The sequence below is a fragment of the Macrobrachium rosenbergii genome, chromosome 39 (assembly GCF_040412425.1).
Source record: "Macrobrachium rosenbergii isolate ZJJX-2024 chromosome 39, ASM4041242v1, whole genome shotgun sequence".
NCBI lineage: Eukaryota > Metazoa > Arthropoda > Malacostraca > Decapoda > Palaemonidae > Macrobrachium > Macrobrachium rosenbergii.
This window is the reverse complement of record NC_089779.1, coordinates 6206171-6226608: the sequence shown is the minus strand read 5'-3', so window position 1 is coordinate 6226608 and position 20438 is coordinate 6206171. Positions and strand designations below refer to the sequence as shown.

Below are 20438 nucleotides of genomic sequence, written 5' to 3'. Positions count from 1 at the left end.
AGTATAATAGGCGAGCAGACACTCCAATATAAGTTTTATATTCTATTCTCTTGGCTATTGTAGTCTTGAATAGAAAACTCCTCTATAAAGACCTGTGAAAAGAGATTTTACTTTGAAGGCTGATTATTATGTTAAAACTATAAAAAGAGACTTACCTTTGGGATCTACTTTTGCTTGATGCATTAAGCAAGACGTACTTGTCGTTATGTGGGTAAATTTTGGGAAGGGACGTATTCTAAGCAACTGAGTTAGTACTACTTACTAATGGTATTTTTTCAAGTACGCTACGGTGACACCTTTTGGCTCTTTCTGAAATATTCATTAGAACTATATCGTGTAAATCAAGAAACTTAACATCCATTGTTTAAGTAAAAGTCTCCATTCGATACAGATGAGGTTGACCACGTCTTGAATTGCAGGGGTAGATGGAGCCAAAAAATTTGAGTCTATATTCTTCGGACGAGTAAGAACGGCAGTTTTCATGCAGATAATAATAAACTTTGTTTGCGGGTGAAATATAGTGATACTAACACTCATAAAAACTCCGATACCCAACAGAGAATAATAATATATAGAACAATAGCCACTACGAGGAATTATCGTTAATCCGTGACGTCAAAAAAGCAATACAGTATATAAATATCTATGAGTCTAACGGTTGACAATGACAAGACAGAGTGAATGTAAGAGGCAATAGCTTCTCAAGGATAAGACAACTTCTTGATGATTTTAAAAAGTAGTAGTGAATGAGGAAAATAAAACACATCAACAATTCTTGCAATTTATTGTTCGTGCCCGAACAAGTGAGTCCAAGCTGTGTGACTGGCAGTCATTTGTCTTTATATATATATATATATATATATATATATATATATATATATATATATATATATATATATATATATATATATATATATATATATGAATCATTTGTCTGCACAACTGGCCACAAACCTGTGCTGCATTTAAGGAAAACATACAAGGGTATTTCGTCATCCTTGCGAAGCGTCTAGTTAGCCTTGACGGGTGTTTAGGTTATCGACTAAAACGAAGAATGCTGTATTTTCCTCGTAGCTGTTGTTGTTATTGATAGAGCTGCCCGTAAAAAGTAGCGGTGATTACTGGAATCCGGAACCTGTCAAAGTCAATATTAAATTCGTGTTGCTCTTGACACAACGACAATGTGATCGTGTTGACGCTGCAAGGAAATTGTTTATAAGTATTTCCGACGAGTTGAGCCGCTGGCTTCACCGGAATGCGCAGTACGTGAGAAGAAGCATCCTTCACTTGAAGGGAGTCACGTACCTGGTTCATAGCAACTACGCACTTACAGGTTTAGGATTGCTGGCCGCGTAAATCCATGAAGGTGTTGTCATTTGTTACTGCTTGCGTATATAAGATATTCCTTTGGTTGTTTAGAAAGAGAGAGAAAATACCTTTAGGTTCGTTGCGCCCCGGTGGGACGGGGATTACCTCGCCGAGGCTTTCTCGTTTTAAATTATGATAATACGATGGTAGCTACTTGTTCGAACAATAAATCTCACGTAGCTGTTATTCTCTCTCTCTCTCTCTCTCTCTCTCTCTCTCTCTCTCTCTCTCTCTCTCTCTCTCTCTCTCGTAATACCCTTGCTCCAGGAAGGCCGTAACAGAAAGAATAGGCCTATAAAGCACAATGCTGACATTTAAGGGAAGTGCAGGAACTACGGAATATGTATGACAATGAACTACAGGAACTTACGAAACAAAACTAAAAAAAAAAAACCGTGTCGACGTTTTTGTACATCCGACACGAATATATTAAAATTAATAATAAGCTAGTTTAGCCAAGTAATTACAAATTATCTGTTTACACATATTTATATATTGCAATACAGAGCCGTTTCTCTTGACAGGGTGTGGCTTTAGAAAGAAAACAAGATAATTGTTACTGTCAAAGCTAATCTCAGAGTGCTCGAAGACACCCAAAGAAAACGCATAATAACGGACCGTTAGACCTTAGAAAAAGTCAAACCCCGAAGTTGAATTATGGGCCTTAGAAAAGCAAATGTCGTAGGTGCCGAAGGAGGAACTGTTCGGCGCCTCCGCCATGCCCTCTGGATTGAGCTGAAGGAGGATTGCTAACGTTGTCGTTGCTAGACTCAGCTTGGTGACGAAGGTCCTGGCTGACACGTCACTGCAATGGGAGAGGTCAAGGCAAGGTTTAGATTCTTCTTCTTCTTCTTTTATGCCTTGTGTGTGTGTGTGTGTGTGTGCGCGCGCGCGCGTTCGTAAGAGGTCAAACGATAAGCTGTTGAGTTTTACTGCTATACTGAAAATCAGATTTTAATCTATCAAAAGGCGTTATTTATGTATTGTGTATCCTTAAACAGTGTAAATCGACATGCATATTTTGTATCAGGAATAATATTTCACAGAACAGAGATGCGTAGTGTATTTCAAAACTGACTTTTTAAAACAGTGTACAGACACGCGCAAAGCATACCACGAAATTAACTTCTTAAAATATAGCACATGGACATTAACAAACATTAAGCCATCGTTTCATATCGAAGTCACTATACCTTGGGAATAACTTACACCCAACGGGGATTATATTTGACAAGTGCATCTGCCTTAGGGGTTTGGGTTTAGGTACAACGATAAACAGGCAACTTTGATCTCTCAACTATCAACAGAGATAAACTGACTTGAGTTGTGCAAAAGACAGCTTACAACAGTGTACACAGACGTGCGTACAATGTGTTAGAAAACTGACTTCTTAAAATGATGCACGTAGACGTGTGCATATTGTAGCCTACTGCAAGACTCAAGTCTTGAAACATAGTATAGGCCTACATAAGACCAACATGCTGTACACTACAAACATGGCTTGTCAAACCCTAATGTACATAGGGGAGCGTTCATGATATACCTATCTGCGCCTTCGTCTCGCAATTCCGCCTTTCTTGCGCATACCCTGCTGCAAAAGTTGGACAACGCTAACTGTTCAGGTGATCCGGCAGCTTCTTGATACGTTTCGCGAAGAAGAACTTGGAGCAGATGAATGTCCTGAAATGCGATGCTTGCATGTAAAAAATGTATGTACTTTTAATAATATATGCTTATGACAGTACACCTGCGAGGGAGAGAGCAGAGTTTCCGACATTGTTGTTGGATTGGGTTCTTGCAGAAGATGAAGCAGAAGAAGAGGTGGGGGAGGAGCGGGAGAAGGAAAAAACACAGATCTGTCAAAACATTAAATGGAGAAACTGACCTCTCTTCTTAGCATTTCGCCCAGAGAAGAGATGACGAAGAAATACAACACCGTCTCGGCCAACGGTAGCGCAGTGAACGTCGCCAAAACCAGACACTTTCCTCCGTACATTTTCAGAGATATCAAAATGTAGGCATTCACCATGATGTTGACGACGAAAAGCCAGATGCGCAGGTGTAGAGCTGACCCAAAGAGCTGGATGGAGCAGGAATGACGTCACAGCATACCAATACAAAAAAAGAAGGAAAAGGAAAACAAACAGTTAGATTTTGCACTTGTAGGTGAAATCTCAGTGAAATTCAGCGAAAATATTTGATGACACTTGGCTATTCTATCAAGTTTTGTGGCCTTGTGTTCTCTGGGTGTACAATTGCAAGATCTTATGACTAAGCAGAAACTAAACACATCTTTTCTTGGATAATCAACTGGGGGGAACTTGGAAGCACTACACAGGTATACATTGATATTATATCAAAATATAGTAGACGACTGGCTTTCATGTTATTAAGATAGTTCTTTCACAAACTATACGAATAACCCCCCAAAAAAGCCCTCTATAAGTTAGTGTAACTGATGCAGATTACATTCAAACTTACAATACCAAAACAATTGTGAGGTAACTATTTCAAGAGGCGGTGGAGCACTGAGCTATCATTTGCAAGAATCTCCACAAGACAGCCTCTGATGTGGGACTGACTCTGGCCTAGCATAACAGACATATATTTCAAATGTAGTGAAGAATATTGATCTAGTATCCAGTCCTAGTCCTGAGTCAATGGAGCATTAGTTCACATATTTAATCTCTCTCTCTCTCTCTCTCTCTCTCTCTCTCTCTCTCTCTCTCTGGGACAGGCGCAATATTTGTAAACTTTACTGAAATGTTGAAATCTTGAGATTTCATAGTGTAGTTCCTTCCTTGAACAGTACCGTCGTTTATATCCTTACTGCATTCAAACATGTTAACCAAACACGCCTTATGACCGAATAGCTTTAAATGATCGTTTCCTTATTTTTCTTAATCTTTATTTTTTCCTTTTATTTGCTTGTTCTTCAGGCACGCGTCAAGGTTACCTGAATGGCAAAGAAACGTTATTGACACTGAAATACTCTTCTGTTATTATTCTCCTTAATTTATTGTTATGAATCACGATATTACATTTAATCAATCATTTACCTGTGTTTACCTTCACAATGTTGGAGAGGAGTGATTTATGTCAATAATACGCCGTGTTGTCAATTATTACGCATGATGTTATTACCAGTTGACAAATAATCCAAACTAATTTCTGTTTGCCCAATAAAAAATTCAAAGAAATATGAAATATATATATATATATATATATATATATATATATATATATACATATATATATATATATATATATATATATACATACATACATACATACATACATATATATATAAATATATGTATATCTGTATATGAATAAAAAAGCCACAATAATATAATTGATAAATTGTATTTTTTTAAGATACAAAAATATACAAAAAAGGGAATAAAATCAAGGGAGCTTTCAGCAAACGGTCGAAAGCTCCCTTGTTTTTATCCCCTTTTTTGTATATTTTTGTATCATAAAAAATACAATTTATCAATTATATTATTGTGGCTTTTTTACTCATTATTTTCGATCACAATATAGTGATGATCCACAGATATATGTATATATTTATATATGTACACATATATGTATATATATACACACACACACACATATATATATATATATATATATATATATATATATATATATATATATATGTGTGTGTGTGTGTGTGTGTGTGTGTGTGTGTGTGTGTTTATGTACATTCAGCAAAAACACATTAGGTTTTTAATATTTAGGTTCCAATCGGATTTTGTCGGATGAACAAATAATAAATCTACGGAATCGTTTCGCATTCTTTGATATCTACTGCCATACTGTATATCATAAATGATGCTGTATTCTCTCTTTCTCTCACTCTCTCTCTCTCTTTCTCTCTCTCTCACACTCTCATTATATATCCCTGTTCATTTTTCATCATTAGACTTCCTCTTCCCTCTTCTCCCATCGTGAACCTAGTCTTTGTTCTTAGAAATAGACTGACAGCTGCTGTCGTGAGGAGACGTGTTGACAACGACCTCTGTGAAGTGGCGAACTCAAGAAAAGCGAAAACATAAATAAAAGAAAACGGATGGAACTCGGAGAGAAAACGAAAACAAAGAACAGACTAAACTTAAAACTGAAAGTCCAACTGTTAGGAGAAGTGGACATAGCGAAGATGATGAAATGTAGAAATGCTCAGGAATACAAAGAGAGATAAATCTTGTTCTGTGGCACATTAGATGAAAATTTGGTTGAATGTGGAGTTTGTAACCAGTATTACCACGCGCGCCGCCATGAAACGATGGCAGTAGTATGTAAAGTGACTAAAAGAAGGATACAAGCATCGTCTTCCAATGAGAAAACGTTGGAAATGTGTCACAAATGGGATGAGGTCACAGAGTCTCTGCCAAGAGCGATGACTGAAGTAAAACTGATAGAGAAGTTCACTGAGGTAAATGAAAAGTGGAAGCTATGAGCGAACAAATGGGAAATAGGGTTCCGAACATAGGACTGACTATACGCAGATACCACAAAACGAACACTTTAGTTAAATGAAAGCTATTGAATGAAGAAAAAGATAAACACTTGCTAATAGGGTTCTTGACAAGATAAAGTTACGAGCTGTTAAAAAATAAAATTGTTGAATGAGTGGAGATAAAAACATTAACCTGATTACAAACAAAAACCCAAAGATCGTGATAGCAGAAGTCCCTTCCTGCGTCTGTACTGAGTTTAATTGATTACCTCTTAAAGCAGCAATTAAATATAAGATGGATGTTTTGACCTACATCGCGATGAATAATTAAGGAAAGGTTCAATATGTAAATGAAATACCGGAATGTACAACCAGAAGCATAAATAACAGTAGGAGCAGAGACAAACGTAAATGAATGGAATTCAAACAAAACAAAGGTATTGATAAAATTACTCTGGAATGCACGGCGTCCACACTATTCTGTTAGTTACTCAAAGAACTAGAATGATATGGTGAAGAATTAAGAGATATTCACGAACTAAACAAATACATATTTATTAAAAAATAGTTAAGGGATGAAATAGCAGATTATCAAAAAAATATAAACAACTAACCAGTGAGACCAACCAAATGGATCCACTGACGAGTGAGAGGACCTAAAAAAATGTTAATGGATATGATAGATAGTCAAGAGCATACTTCATTTTCTTCATGAGTCCTGTCCCTTTGGAATGGATGCAGAGAGAGAGAGAGAGAGAGAGAGAGAGAGAGAGAGAGAGAGAGAGAGAGAGAGAGGAGTAATATTATGATTGGACCTTGAAAAATTAAACTTCTTTTCCCTGTTAAGCCTTTACACTAATACAAGACGCTCTCTCTCTCTCTCTCTCTCTCTCTCTCTCTCTCTCTCTCTCTCTCTCTCTCTCTCTCTCTCTCTCTCTCCCCTATTCTACGAGAAGTAATCTACCTCATTATGTGTCCGAAGGATCTCACTCAGCTTCTGCCACTGCTGATAAAGGCAATGAATTTTGCCCAGATTCCGTCCCCTCGCCAAGGAGAGCGCAAAGCTGAGCCGCGCAAATGACGTCCTGATAGCAGTGACGAAGATTCCTATCAAAACGTCAAGAATCATCGGAAGCAGTAGCGACACGACTGAAGGCAGCAGATTAGGAAGCACTCCCAGCTGTGGGTACAGGAGGGTTAAGCAAATGGATACCAGCAGAGGAGAGAAAGTGATGACGATAACAAAATAGGGGGACAAGCCCCAACGTAGCTTCATCCTCAGCAGTTTCGCGTTCTCCATTTGCTGGACCATCATTGAAGCATTGCGCGCCGTCTGGGTGTAGACTTTAATGCAAAACAAATACGTGAGGAACGATTCCGAGTTGATGGCGTAACGGATATTATCCCACCCATCCGCCGAGGAAACCCAAATGACGTAGGCAAACGACAGAGCGCAACTCAGAGCAGAAAGAATGTATGGAACGGCACCTTTCCACGATAAGGCGTAAGAACCTGTCTTGTCCCTCGCGGGGAGGATTAGTCCTGCGAAATGCGCCAAAGAGAAAAACAACCAAAAGGTTTCAGTGATTGGACGTTCGTCAGCGGTGTCGCGACTTCTTTCGTCTTCCATCTCATCCTGTTGCTGTTGGGATTCACTGTCCTTGTCATCCTGGGATATATCTCCGTTGTCTGCATTCTCCTGTCTGACATGACTCCTGTTTAGAACTTTCGAGGTGCAGAGCGCTATTATTTTATTTCTCACTTCCATCGCGAGAGCGTGGATCTCAGTTAAAATCGTGCTAATCACCTACGACTGATTGATGAGGGAGAAAAACACGCTCTTTCAATAGTGTTTTCTTTTCGATAAACAGTCACTTTAAACTTCTACTCATCATTCTACTTGTGTGCTTCATCTTCTTTGATAAATACGACACGAAATTACACGCACTGCACAGGAACTGGGACAGGAAGTTAATGACCTTAACAGTCATAGATAACGTGGTATACAAGCTAAGTGTCTCTAACAGAGAGAGAGAGAGAGAGAGAGAGAGAGAGAGAGAGAGCATTTCTCTCCCACTCTGAGCCCTCACCAAATTTGCGTAGCACTTAAGTGAGCAACCTCTTAGTTTCTGTCAACACGATGACTAATATAAGGTTAAATATTGAATGGGTTTCTAATTGTACATATCCATATTGATTTTCTTTAGAGTCCTTGAGACTGAAGTAATACTGTATGTATTTTGTAAGAGGAATACGAGAGGTGGCAGCAGTGAATTTAGAAATTCTACACACACACACACACACACACACCATATATACAATATATACTGTATATATATATATATATATATATATATATATATATATATATATATATATATATATATATATATATATATCATAATTCGCTTTGGGTCTAAGTTATTGCAAGGAATAGTGAATTATATTCTAAATGAAAAATTCACGCATGTGCAAGTGAAGTAACTTATGTATAAATAAATAAATATATACAGTATGTATATATATATATATACATACATATATATATATATATATATATATATATATATATATATATATATATATATATATATATATATATATAATCACGATGTGTTCCAAGTACCTGGCTATTACACAACTAATCACAGAATTCAAAAATTTACCTCACTTCAGCCAGATGCCTGAGCTCTCATAACAATAAAAATTACGACTGAGTACTCTAAAGGCAACAGTGATCCCTTAAAAAGCCCATTAATCACGTGAAAAATCAAACCAAGTTTATCAAAACAAGTGTGAGGCATCAACAGTTAAACAAGAAATATACTAGGGCAAAAGGGTATCACTCCATCAAACAAATTTAACTGTTTCCATGGTCTTAATTCACTTCAGCAAATCTAAAGGAACAAAACATGTTTATCGCTTTGCCTTATGCAAACAGTTAATCCTATTCGCTGGTGGTCAATAAATGAAATACTGTTTTTAAAAAATTTTAAATACAAAAATTTTTCAAATTCAAAATTTATAATTAGAATTCACAATCTGAAAAAAATTACTGTTACTTTAAAACAACACAAAATTTAATTAATTGAGTTAAATTGTTAAACAAGAAATTAAATTAATCAAGCAAAATTTAAACTATCAAGAATTACTCAAGATTTGAAAAGAAAGTCTTAGCAAATGAAAATTAAATCAAGCACATGCAATGTTAAATTATCAAGAAATGTTTAAAATGTTCAGTAAATAAATGTTAAATCACCAATATACAAAATGCGAAAAATTAAGAGATTGCAAACACAAGAAAACACAAAAATACAGAAAAGACTTATCAATAATAATTTCACTAAGGTAAAATTTCCCTAACATACCTTATTAGGTAATAACAAGTAAAACTCATTTTACCTTACACAAGCTTGCGAAAATCATCGCTGCTTAAGATTCACAAAACACACTTTTTTGTTGGGCGCCATTACCAAACGCATACACTTTTCCTACATTCAGATCTCAAAAGCTAAGTTTAATATCAATGGCCACAAATATTTTATGTTAAGATTTCTCTCTTTTGAAGAAAGGGAGAGAGAGAGAGAGAGAGAGAGAGAGAGAGAGAGAGAGAGAGAGGAACCAACACCAACGGCCTCTGAAATCAGAAAGAACAAATTTTAGGGTTCCAGTAGAAAATGAAACAATCAGATGACGTCATCAAGGCATTTTGGGAACGAGATTCAAGAGAAAATTCTAGAGGAAGGAAGATGACGTAATCGATCGAGACATGTGCTTTTACCCTCAAAGGTATATGTGACTCGAACAAAAGAGCATATGGGAAGCGATCAGAACAATATGTGATCAGAGCAATGTAATCTTAAACATGATGCAATTGCCATGTGCTTCAGTGCAACACTTGTTCATATTTCTCAAAAGGTACACAACATCTTTAACAGAAAATTGTACGAAACACATGTGACATTGCGAAATTATTCGTCTTCTTCTCACATGAGACAAAGCTTTTGCAGAAATCTTAACACTATCAAAACAGACTGCAGCTGGCTAATTATGACTGGCATGTTTTAAAAAACAAAACGAAAAACCCGAGTTGGTTTCCAGAACGGAGCAGCTGTTATTTTCTCGACCTGTCAGCACATTATCTTTCACGATGACAGCTGAAGCAAAACAAACCCTTCGCTACGACACACACGTGTTACTCATATACTACGTTACTATTAAAAATGTATTATCAGTTCTAAATTGCACTCTTAAGTTATCTAAATGACTAACCCTTTTGAGATCTGACACTACACTACATACGATATTTCAACAATTATTATTACAAATAACACATGATAAACAGAAGCGTAAATATATCAAAACTATAGGATGATATTCATATTACAAAGCAATATCGTATATATATATATATATATATATATATATATATATATATATATATATATATATATATATATATACTCACGATATTCTCTTGTAAAATGTGTAAAGTATGATTTTCCCAGAATATTATGATTTGCTTTGTAATTTTCTTTATACAAGAGATGTTGTGTAATGTATTCTGTATATTCTAATAATGATTATGTAAAATGTCTTTGTAATGTCAGATCTCACAAATATTGATGATTTCGGTAACTTATGTAATCTAAAATTAATAATGTTTCTTAATAGTAACGTAATAGAGAGGAGATTTTTAGTCTATTAGAGCAGATGTTCGGGTTGTCATCACAAGTGATAATTGCATTGACAATTTAAAGGAAGACTCATGTTCTCCGTCTTGTTTTATAAACATGCCAACCAATCATTTAATTATTCAGGTGCTTGTTGTGTCGACTGCAGTGAGATCTCATCCAAAGCGATTTTCCTTAAAGTCACGTATGCCTTTTTTGAGAAATACGAACAAGTTACTGGGAGTAAAACCACATGTTTATTAAGTAATGTAGTTTGTGAACATGTTCTCCATTGATTGTGTCATGTTTTGTAGAATTGCATCAGATAATTCTGATCGTGTTTCATGTAACCAAAAGTCTAGAATGTTCCACGGATTTCGTTCCTAAAATGTTTTAGAATATTCTACGGATCTCGGCTCCAAAATGTTTTGCCTTAATAATGACGTCATCTAGTTGTTTTGCTTTTAGCTGGAATCCCAAAAAATTTGTTCATTCTGATTTTAGATTCCAGTTGCACGCTCTCTCTCTCTCTCTCTCTCTCTCTCTCTCTCTCTCTCTCTCTCTCTCTCTCTCTCTCTCTCTTCAAGAAAGAGAAGTTTGCAACATAAAGTAAATTTATTGTGGACAGTGATATTAATCTTAGGTTTTGAGATCTGATAACCGTAGTAATTAGTGTTTTTACCGGTAACGGCGAGTATCAGAAATTGAATTCCAAGCTACAGCGTTTGGGGTAATCTTGTGAAAGTTTTTACAAGTTTGCGGAACACACATGTTCAGCCCGCCAGCTGACCTGCCTCAGGCGACAGTTAGCTCTGGTCAGGTCCGAACCTGGAATTAAGGGATTTCCGATAGCAAGAAAGAGATTAAAGTGGTTTTCCCCCCAAAGGCAGTGGTGAGAGTGGCTTTTGAGGTGAATTTGCCTGCAGTGAATCATACTAAATTGAATTTATTGATTACTTAGTCCTTTTCCTTTGAGTTATTGCATGAAAGATGGCATATGAGGGAATGTCTTAATAATATATATATATATATATATATATATATATATATATATATATATATATATATATATATATATATATATATATATGTGTGTGTGTGTGTGTGTGTGTGTGTGTGTGTGTGTGTGTGTGTATGTGTGTGTGTGTGTTTGTGTTTTATAGTTTGTTATATATGATTTTTACTTATATTTCCATTGTTATAATTATACGTAATACCTATGTGAAATTAACTTGAATGTTTTATTAAATTTTATGCATATTTTTTAAAACAATAACATGTTATATCCATATCACCTTAATCTCAAATTCATAAAATATTGAATTCCCATCACAGTTCATTAGTGATGAGCTGTACGCCACCAAACACCAAAGAATGCTGAATCTGAGCTTGGTACTTGGACGTTCATAAATTTCAAGATATCGCTAGATATAGAGCACTTACTGACCCAGACTTTCTCCCAAATTCTTCTCGAAATCTAACCATTTCTATTTTTCCAGACTCTGCTTACCCGTTCTTTGAATATTCTCCTTTAACTCAACACACACACACACGCACACACACACGTACACACACACACACGAAATAACACCGTAATTTCTTCGGCAGATATACCGACAGGTTTTAGTTAGGGGAGAAAGCCGTAAGCCGTTACAAAGTTTCCATACCTCCATTACTACTACATCACCTCCTTCTGCCCAAACTCGTCATCGTCCTGTCGCAAACTTAAACAATTAAGGTAAATCTTATTATTCTCAGCTGATCATTCATCTAAATTTGCTTAGGGGGACGTTGCCTTGTTTTAGGATATTTCGATGGTAAGGTTAGGTTAACTAGTGTGTGCTAAAGAAAGTGAACTTTCTAGCCCATAGGCTCTGACCCCCCTGGCAGGCTTGGCCTTGTATACCGATAGGCGATAGGGAGCCGGTGAAGGTTATTATTTTAGTCTGATATTAATTTATGGAGAACTCGTAGTTAGGTCTATTTACGCTACTAATGGACAATGTCATGTTTTATTAAAACAATTTGAACATTTCTTTTAGGGTAGCTTAGCTTAGCGTCGTGGACTTTCTTGTAAATTAGCTTTATTTTACAGTATTTTCGTTGCTAATCGAGGATTTACCATCAATTTTTGTCGCACGACTGTAATTGACCTGTAATTACTGTAATTAGAAATTTTATAGGGATGGAAGCAAAATGTTACAAGGGAAGAAGGATTGGTGGGTGTCAAACTTATAAGATAGTGTAGTAGAATGAAATCTATTTGATTACTTCATCCTTTTGACTTTTGAAATATGGTAAAGACACTTATAAGAAAAGATAGGGATACGTAGAGTACCCCTGACATTTTGATTGAACTTACTTTCATGTATTGATATTGCAGATGACAGCAAGAACTCTTTCTCACTTGGTTCGAATTGGAACAAGACTGTTAGGACCTTCAAGTCCTTCAGCACAGAATCTTTCAAGGGCTTTTTCCGTTTCCTCCGTAAACAATGCATCCACTTACAAAGCCGCAGTGTTGAAAGAATTTGGAAGTAGTTTGGAAATCACTGAAATGACTCGGAAGAAGTTAGCTTCCAGTGAAGTAAGTATTGCCATATTGTTTGGACTTATTTATATGGCAGGGTTCTTGAACTCTGTTGTTTGTACTGATGAAGTTTTTCGGAATTTAAAAATTGTGTCGTTTCATTTTGTCCTTTTATTTTGTATGTAAAATATAAGACATTTCATCTTTTTTTATTTTAGAAGTGATGCTTTTAAGTAGACTTTTTTCCACGAAAAACCCAAATTGTCCAACCATTTTGTTCCTTGGAAAAGGAAAAAGTAGTTGACAGGTGGCTTCTTACATGTGCCCATCAGATCCGTGGTTGTCTCACAGCCAATGGAATCACTCCTTGTGCATTTATGAGTGAGTTCACTTCTCACGAGGCTCCCCAGACTTGTTACCTGCTTTTTTCCAAAGGATTTCTAGTTCATAGGCTTATTGTACATTTATTTTCTTCCTCACTGAGTGTTTGTCACTCTGGCAAACTAATTTTTTGTGATTTTTTGTTTTTCCAGTGTTTAATAGCTCACTGGGTAAGGTGTTTGCCCTTCACAGTGATTAGTAGTTTGCATTTTTTAAGCCGTATACTTTTCACTTTTGTTCTGAAAAAGGACAATGTTCAGTTTTGGCCTCTGTGTACATATTTTTTTTTAGATTGTGTACAGTATTGATGCCAGTTAACTCGTTTTTCTAAATAACATCTTAGTTTTCAGATAGCTATAAGTTTTTCTAAATAATGCTTGTCAGTTTTCAGAAAAATATAAGTTTTTCTAAATAATAGCCAGTTTTCAGATAACATAAGTTTAAATTCTTAGGGTTAAGTATATAGTTGAAGCCAGTTCCCCTCGTATTCTGCTTGTAAGTCAGTCATTTAGTGTTGTGTAATTTTTTTATGTATTTTCTGTTTGTTCGAATGAAGTCAGTCCAATGCAAGCATGAAGCGGTTGCTGAAGCGTGGTAACAAGGTGGTTAATTGGTGTTGGCTGAGGGGAATCCTTCGTTTACCTGCTGTAAGCCGTTGCTTTTTCGTGAATAGATACATACTGTGTTCGTTCTCCAGCTGCCTTGATGAAGCCTTTTGTAAATACTATTGCCTATGAATCTTGACTGTGATTGATTGTGAGGTGGGTATTGCTTCAGAAAGGTTTGTGAGACTAAGTATTACTGTATAGATGTGCAGGCCAAAAGTGGGTGCTTGGCTGCTTGGTGTCTTCAGTGGACCCATATTTCACACCAGTTTTGTTCATCCTTGGAGGGGTAGGACTTACAGCCCATATCCTCCTTGTGAGGAGTGTTCTGGCTGGTTTCTTTTGCAATGGAAGAGATTTGGCAAGGATTGTAGGAAGGTCAGATGTTTGCCAGTGTCTTTGGTTCCTTTATGTTGGACTGGTCTCCCTGTTACCTTGTGGAAGGTTAAGTGGTTGGTGATGGCAGGTGAGTGGTGGTTCCCCACTCACACATACTATCACCTACATGTACCTTCTTTTCAAGTTTCGTTAGCCAATTCTAGCTTGTGCTAAGAAATACTTCTGCATCAAAAGCTCTTGTTTTTAGACGTAGGAAAAATACAAATTACTTAAAAAATTGGATAAGTTCTGTACAGGCAGTCCTCAAGTTACACCGGACCTGGCTTACCCTGTTCCAAGGTTACGACGCTCTTCAAATATGTTTATCAAAAATTATTTCTGGGTTAAAACGCATGTTCCATGTATACAACGCCAATCCAACGGAAGAAATATGGCTCCAAAATAGCGGAATGGTCAAAGTTTGGAGGTTTTTTGACGAAAAACTCAGTAAAAATGCAGGTTATGTCATGTTCAAAACACCCAAAGGATTAAAAGTAAGGTTTTCTTACGATTTTTGACGATGTCCCGATTTATGCTGATTTTTGGCTTACGCCATGGTGCTAGAATGGAACCCCTATTGTAAACCAGGGACTGCCTTTTTAGTTATTTTTTAGTCATTATCATCTCTGTTTTACTTTAGTAGAGATATCCTGAGCAGAGCATAGTAAATGCAAGGGCTAATCTATAGTTATAGTTTTCTTCCTTCACATTGCATTTGCAATTTTAATAATGTTAAAAAATTTTGATGCGTTTAATAAAGGTGGCTCAAATGTAAGTGCCTTGAAACACTGAAGAGTATCTTTGCTGAGTCATCAGGTGGACCATTGAGCTGTGCAGGCTGGCACCTGACATAGTTTATAATATAGTAATAGTGGGAGTAGTGGCTTCCTGGTGCTGCTGTTCAGCAAATCTGGTTGCTTTCTGCAGGAGAAGGGGATCAGGGATCAGTATGAATGTGAAAAATCTGTTAAAATACAACTTAAGAAAAATTGACAAACAAGAGATCATCTGTCAGTGGTCCAAGTCATAACTGTTGATATTAGGAAATGAAAAGACATCCACATCAGAGAACTGTATCCTAGTAAAGGAAGGACAAATGGCGTAAAACATGTTGCATTGATTTTATTACTGTTATAAATATATAAGGCCTTATGTACAGTATTTGCTCTCAATTTCATTTGATATTTCTCAAAAAGTACGATGTTAGTCAAAAGTTAAACCTAGAATAGTGGGGTGGAAAATATGTACAAGTTCTGCCATCAGTAGTGTTTTCGTTTTACTGGAGTTCAGCCTCATAACACATCCAAGCAAACTTGCTGACTTTATGCTGATGAGGCTTGTCATGTGATCCTTTCATTTAGTGACTTAGCACTGTGCAGTAATTAAATGAAATTCTTTTTCTATTTTTTTTTTAGTTTACCATATGCTGATTCATTGATTTTTTTATTATCCTTTCTTGTAGGTAAGAGTTGCAGTTCACAGTTGTGGTGTCAATGCATCTGATATATTGATGATGGAGAATAAGTAAGTACCAATGCAACTAACATCAGTCAGATGTTTTATAAAAAAAAAAAGGATGTATTTTCTGCTGTGACCAGATTGAACAAAAATATTACTTTCATTGATTTTTTTATGATCTTTGAAATCCCGTATCTATAATAAATTTTTGGCTTTGTGGATTGAGTTATCAGATAACAAACAAAAAATCACTAAAACTGTCACATGAAAGTAATTTTATTCAGTCTTCGAATTGATCACATTTTTTTTACCCTTGTGTGTATTTTATGAATAACCCACTTGACCCACCCCTGTAATTCAGAGTAACACTTACAGCTGAATATATTTTATGTGACTGACTAATTTTCAACTGATAAAAAATTGTAAGTTCTGGAAACATATGCGTTAAAAACCTTCATCATATTCGAGTGTTCTGGTTATTGGAATTTGAAGGGAATATATAATATATAAAATCATATATGATGTTTTAAAGTTTCAGTTTAACAAATGAGATATGTTTAATATTAACAAAATTTTAGTCAGGCTATAGGGACTTTAGAATGTCAGCTCAGCAATAGAATTAAACTATTCAGTGATGGAACTAATACAGTAGTAATGCTGTACTGTGATAATAATTTTAGTGGAATTATATTTTCATATAAGTAACTTACCAAGTAATTACATAGCTAACGTTTCTAAATAGCACGGTTACTTTTTTAAATTCGCAGTAGCACTTTTTTTTTGTCTAGGTGACAGCTCCCGCCCATTATTGGGAATTACAGAAAACAACCTGGCAGGTAAGCTCAGTTTGTTTTTGCCAGCTTCAGTGTTAACATTGTTGCCATTTGCAGCAGCTTTTTTTATATCCTCCAGTTATTTCGCATTTGGTGAAGTACAATTTCTTTGTTTTGGTTGCACAGCAGGCTTTAGATAGTTTATTATCACAGTTTTGATTAGTAATTCATGAGTTATTCCAGATTCTAGCAGTTTGAGTATTCGCTATTGCAGCGAAGGCTGTACGACTAGGCTCATTAAAGCTCGCTATGATCCGCATTCAGTATGTAGTATATGTAGGGGGCAAGACTGTTTAGGCAAATAGGGAGGGAGAGGTTTAGTGAGGTATCTTTTGGTGAATTTTCCTGTATTTTTTGCCACAGCTGCCCCGTCCTTGCCAGCTTCGACCTATTTAATGAGGAATCATCCGGATGACAGGACAAAGCTTCCCAAGATGGTACTTTCTTCCTCCTCTAAGAAGGCCTTGAGGAAGATGGGAGACTGGTTTTCAGCCAACAGGGTGCAGGGCAAAGCGTCTTTCGCTTTTCCTCCGTCTCATTTAATCCGCAGTAGGTACTTATCTTACGTGACTGGCGAAGCTCCTTCTTTGGGAGTTGCTGCCCCCTCCTAAGGGGACTTCTCTGGTCTAATCAACTCTTGTAGCCTGAGGGTACAAGGTACCTGGAGTATCCACCAGTCTTAGAGGATAGGTTGTGGTGTTTTTTTACAAGCATTTTTAGAGTAGGTGACAGCATTGTCTAGTTTTTTATTCTTGGCACTGTACTCAGGGCAAGGGCACCTTTTTTTATGCTTTGCTAGCCATCAGGCATATCCTCCGCTGCAAAGCTCCCACTTGAGTCGAGGCAACCCATGGCTCACTAGCCATGCCACTATGGGTTAAGATGAGCACCAACAGAGGCAGTATCCACCCGCAGTAGGTCTCTTACCAGTTAAGGAAACAACAAGCATTGCATTCAATACTGGCAAATTTTTCTATTTCAAAGTCATTACCATACTTTAATGTTTTGGAGTAGATTATGTCCATGTATCCCACCTCCATTCAATGTGGGAGTCAGCTATGTAATTACTTGGTAAGTTACTTATATGATAAAATTAAGTTTCATGCATACTTACCAAGTAATTACAGAATCAGAGCCCACCCTCCTCCCCTCTCATGGACATAGGGGCACAAACAGATTGAGCTTACCTACCAGGTTGTTTTCTGTATTTCCCTATAGTGGGCGGGAGCTGTCACCTAGACAAAAACAGAAGCGCTACCGCGAATTTTAAAAAAGTTGCTGCTTGGGTTAGAAACATTAGCTATGTAATTACTTGGTTAGTATACATGAAACTTTATTTTATTGTGAAAATGTCACATTTTTAAGGCCAACAAGCACTATTTCTCTCCCTGAGTATTACGCTATAAATATTTGTGATTAACTATTAGATGAGAAAAAATGGATGTTTTTATAACAAAAACAAGTCTTTCAAACAGTAAATATTGGATGCACTGTTATATGTAGAACTGTCTCAGCCACACCAACTGGCTTTAATGGGAAAAGAATGCTCCCACTATTTATGGCATGCAACAGATTTTTCTTGAATCATTAAATACAAGTAATGTACTGTACTTATATTGAATATGTGTGAGTGCTTGATAAGAATAATTTTTTCTTTCCCCTTTTATTTTTATACCATTCAGCATCTAGGCAATATAGTTTGTATTTGATTTTTTTTTCGTGGAACATGGTAACATTGAAATGCACCTGTGAAGTTATTCTTTCATTTAGTGATATGAATTTGCCCTATCTCATTTGGAAAGAGGAAATGATGGCTGCAGTTAATAATCACATGGTCATACATAAGGTGTTACTAGTATCCATTGTGTTGTTTAAAAAATCATCACTTTACAGAAGCTAACATTTGCAGATATTTGTTGTTTATCAGAGTACTATATTGCTGTTTGTTGGTAAGGCACACAATACGTTTAATCTTGTACTACAGGATATTTTATTGCTTTCTAGGAAATAGATCAATTTTATTTCTTAATCTAATTATGGTGTCCTTAAGGATGTTCTTCCTGATACCCGTAGTATAAAATATAGAGGCATTTTTGCATATCCATAATACAGATATACATGAATTTTAGTTACACCTAATCCTTTTAAAGTAGAAGATAATTATTTTAAATGTAGAGTCATCCACATCTTTGTCAGTTTGAAAATGTTTATGTATTGTATAAATAACCATTTTTTTAAATTACTGATATAGAATATAGATATTTTTGCAGCCCTTAATTATATCCCTGTAAAAGGTACTTAAAAGCAAAGTCTTTTCTTCAAAAAAAAAAAAAAAAAGAATAGCTTTGAACTAATATTGTCATTAGTGACTAGGTTGACCGATTAGTCTTTAGCAGGTTTGAATAGGTAGAGGCATTTTTATTTCATGGTCACCTTTTTGTTAGGAGCATTAGTTTGAACATTTGGCTGATTTAATGTGTCCCTAACACTGCCAATCGGTCTTCTTAGTGAATAGCTTGGAGTAATAGTGAGCACTGGAGAAGATAGGTTGGTCATATTAATGCAGTTTTGAATTATCTCTTTTCTCTGCCTGTGTCATATGGAAGCATGTGCAGATTGGAGGTTTGTATGTTAAGAAGTGTTAACATTGCTCTGAAAATTGTAAATTATGAAACGAATGAGGGTACAGTACATTAAATTGACAGGCCGCTTACTGTGTAACCGTTACGAGTGATGTCATGAAGAACCCATGTTTAAACATAAAATAAACTGAATAATATTTGACATATGATAGAGACTGTAGCAGAAATTTGTAATTGTGTTGTAAGTACACTAATGATATAGTTGCATATGTATTTCCAGTAAATCAAGCTTGTTTGAAATATGTGATCATTTGTTGTAGAACAAGTCTTACACTAGGATAATTATCAGTAAGTACAGTGGAGAATTTGAGGGTACAGAATTTCCATAAACAGGTATACATCATGTACATAAATCACTATTGTGGAAAACTCCACTGGATTTGTACTGTACTCTGAAAAATTTGTAAGCTCAGCGACTTCAAAGTGTATAGTATCTTTGTTTGAATAATTTATTGCTTAGCCTGTAGATGCAGCATTTTGGTAATAAATCATTTGAAAGTTTTTATCTCTGATGTGGAAGAGCTAGACTGGTTTTATACTATGCCATGCACCTTATTTCCTGTCACATTAAGAAATGATGATTGCAAAAAATTGTTAACATTTTGGAGTGGACAGAAATTTATTTGTCACTTTTACCATAGATTTACTTATGTGTGTGTGTGTGTGTGTTTGCAGGTATGATCAAGCTCTGGAGCCACCCTTTGTCCCAGGTTTTGAAATTTGTGGTGAGATTCTTGAAGTAGGCAAAGACGTAAAAACCCTCGGAAATGGAATGAGAGTTATTGGTATCAGCAAAGAAAGTCTTGGAGGATTTGCTGAAGAATGTGTGTTATTAGAACAAGTAAGGCATACTCTAAGAAGCTATTATTTTTTATGGAATATACATTTATTTTGTGCAGTAAGATTTATATTATAAAAATAGTCAATGTTCCTCACTTGAATTCCATTTCTTTGGAGTATGTACTGTAATATGATAAGGGATGTGATTAAAGCAGGCAGATAGATAAAGAAAATGGAAACCCTTTTCTGAATGATCTGAGATCGAGATGTTTATTACTTTAATGGAGAATGTGAGTACTTCTGAAATAGCAAGGGGCTTGCCTGT

The 20438-nt window shown here is 35.9% G+C and overlaps 2 protein-coding genes across 4 annotated transcripts in view; one reads left to right on the top strand and one right to left on the bottom strand.

Moving 5' to 3' along the window:
* Window positions 1-1563: 1563 nt before the first annotated feature.
* LOC136825674 (uncharacterized) lies at window positions 1564-9445 on the bottom strand. Of its 2 annotated transcripts, none has more exons than XM_067082367.1 (4): window positions 9236-9445; window positions 3254-3448; window positions 2912-3048; window positions 1564-2173 (listed from the first exon to the last, which is right to left on the bottom strand). In XM_067082367.1, exons 1-4 carry the CDS (start codon window positions 9257-9259, stop codon window positions 1996-1998), a joined length of 534 nt encoding a protein of 177 aa, XP_066938468.1. In that variant the 5' UTR covers window positions 9260-9445; the 3' UTR covers window positions 1564-1995. The 2 variants fall into 2 exon arrangements, with proteins under 2 accessions (XP_066938468.1, XP_066938467.1); XM_067082366.1 differs by lacking the exon at window positions 9236-9445 and adding an exon at window positions 6798-7835.
* Window positions 9446-12095: 2650 nt separating this feature from the next.
* Window positions 12096-20438, top strand: part of LOC136825676 (quinone oxidoreductase-like protein 2 homolog) — a 30857-nt gene continuing 22514 nt past the window's right edge. The window contains exons 1-4 of one of the 2 annotated variants that reach the window (XM_067082377.1): window positions 12096-12244; window positions 12890-13093; window positions 15863-15924; window positions 20009-20174. In XM_067082377.1, the coding sequence (XP_066938478.1) occupies window positions 12890-13093; window positions 15863-15924; window positions 20009-20174 (432 nt within the window). In that variant the 5' untranslated portion in view covers window positions 12096-12244. Of the gene's footprint in view, window positions 12324-12889; window positions 13094-15862; window positions 15925-20008; window positions 20175-20438 lie in introns of both variants that reach the window. The other variant, XM_067082378.1, reaches the window with a different exon arrangement.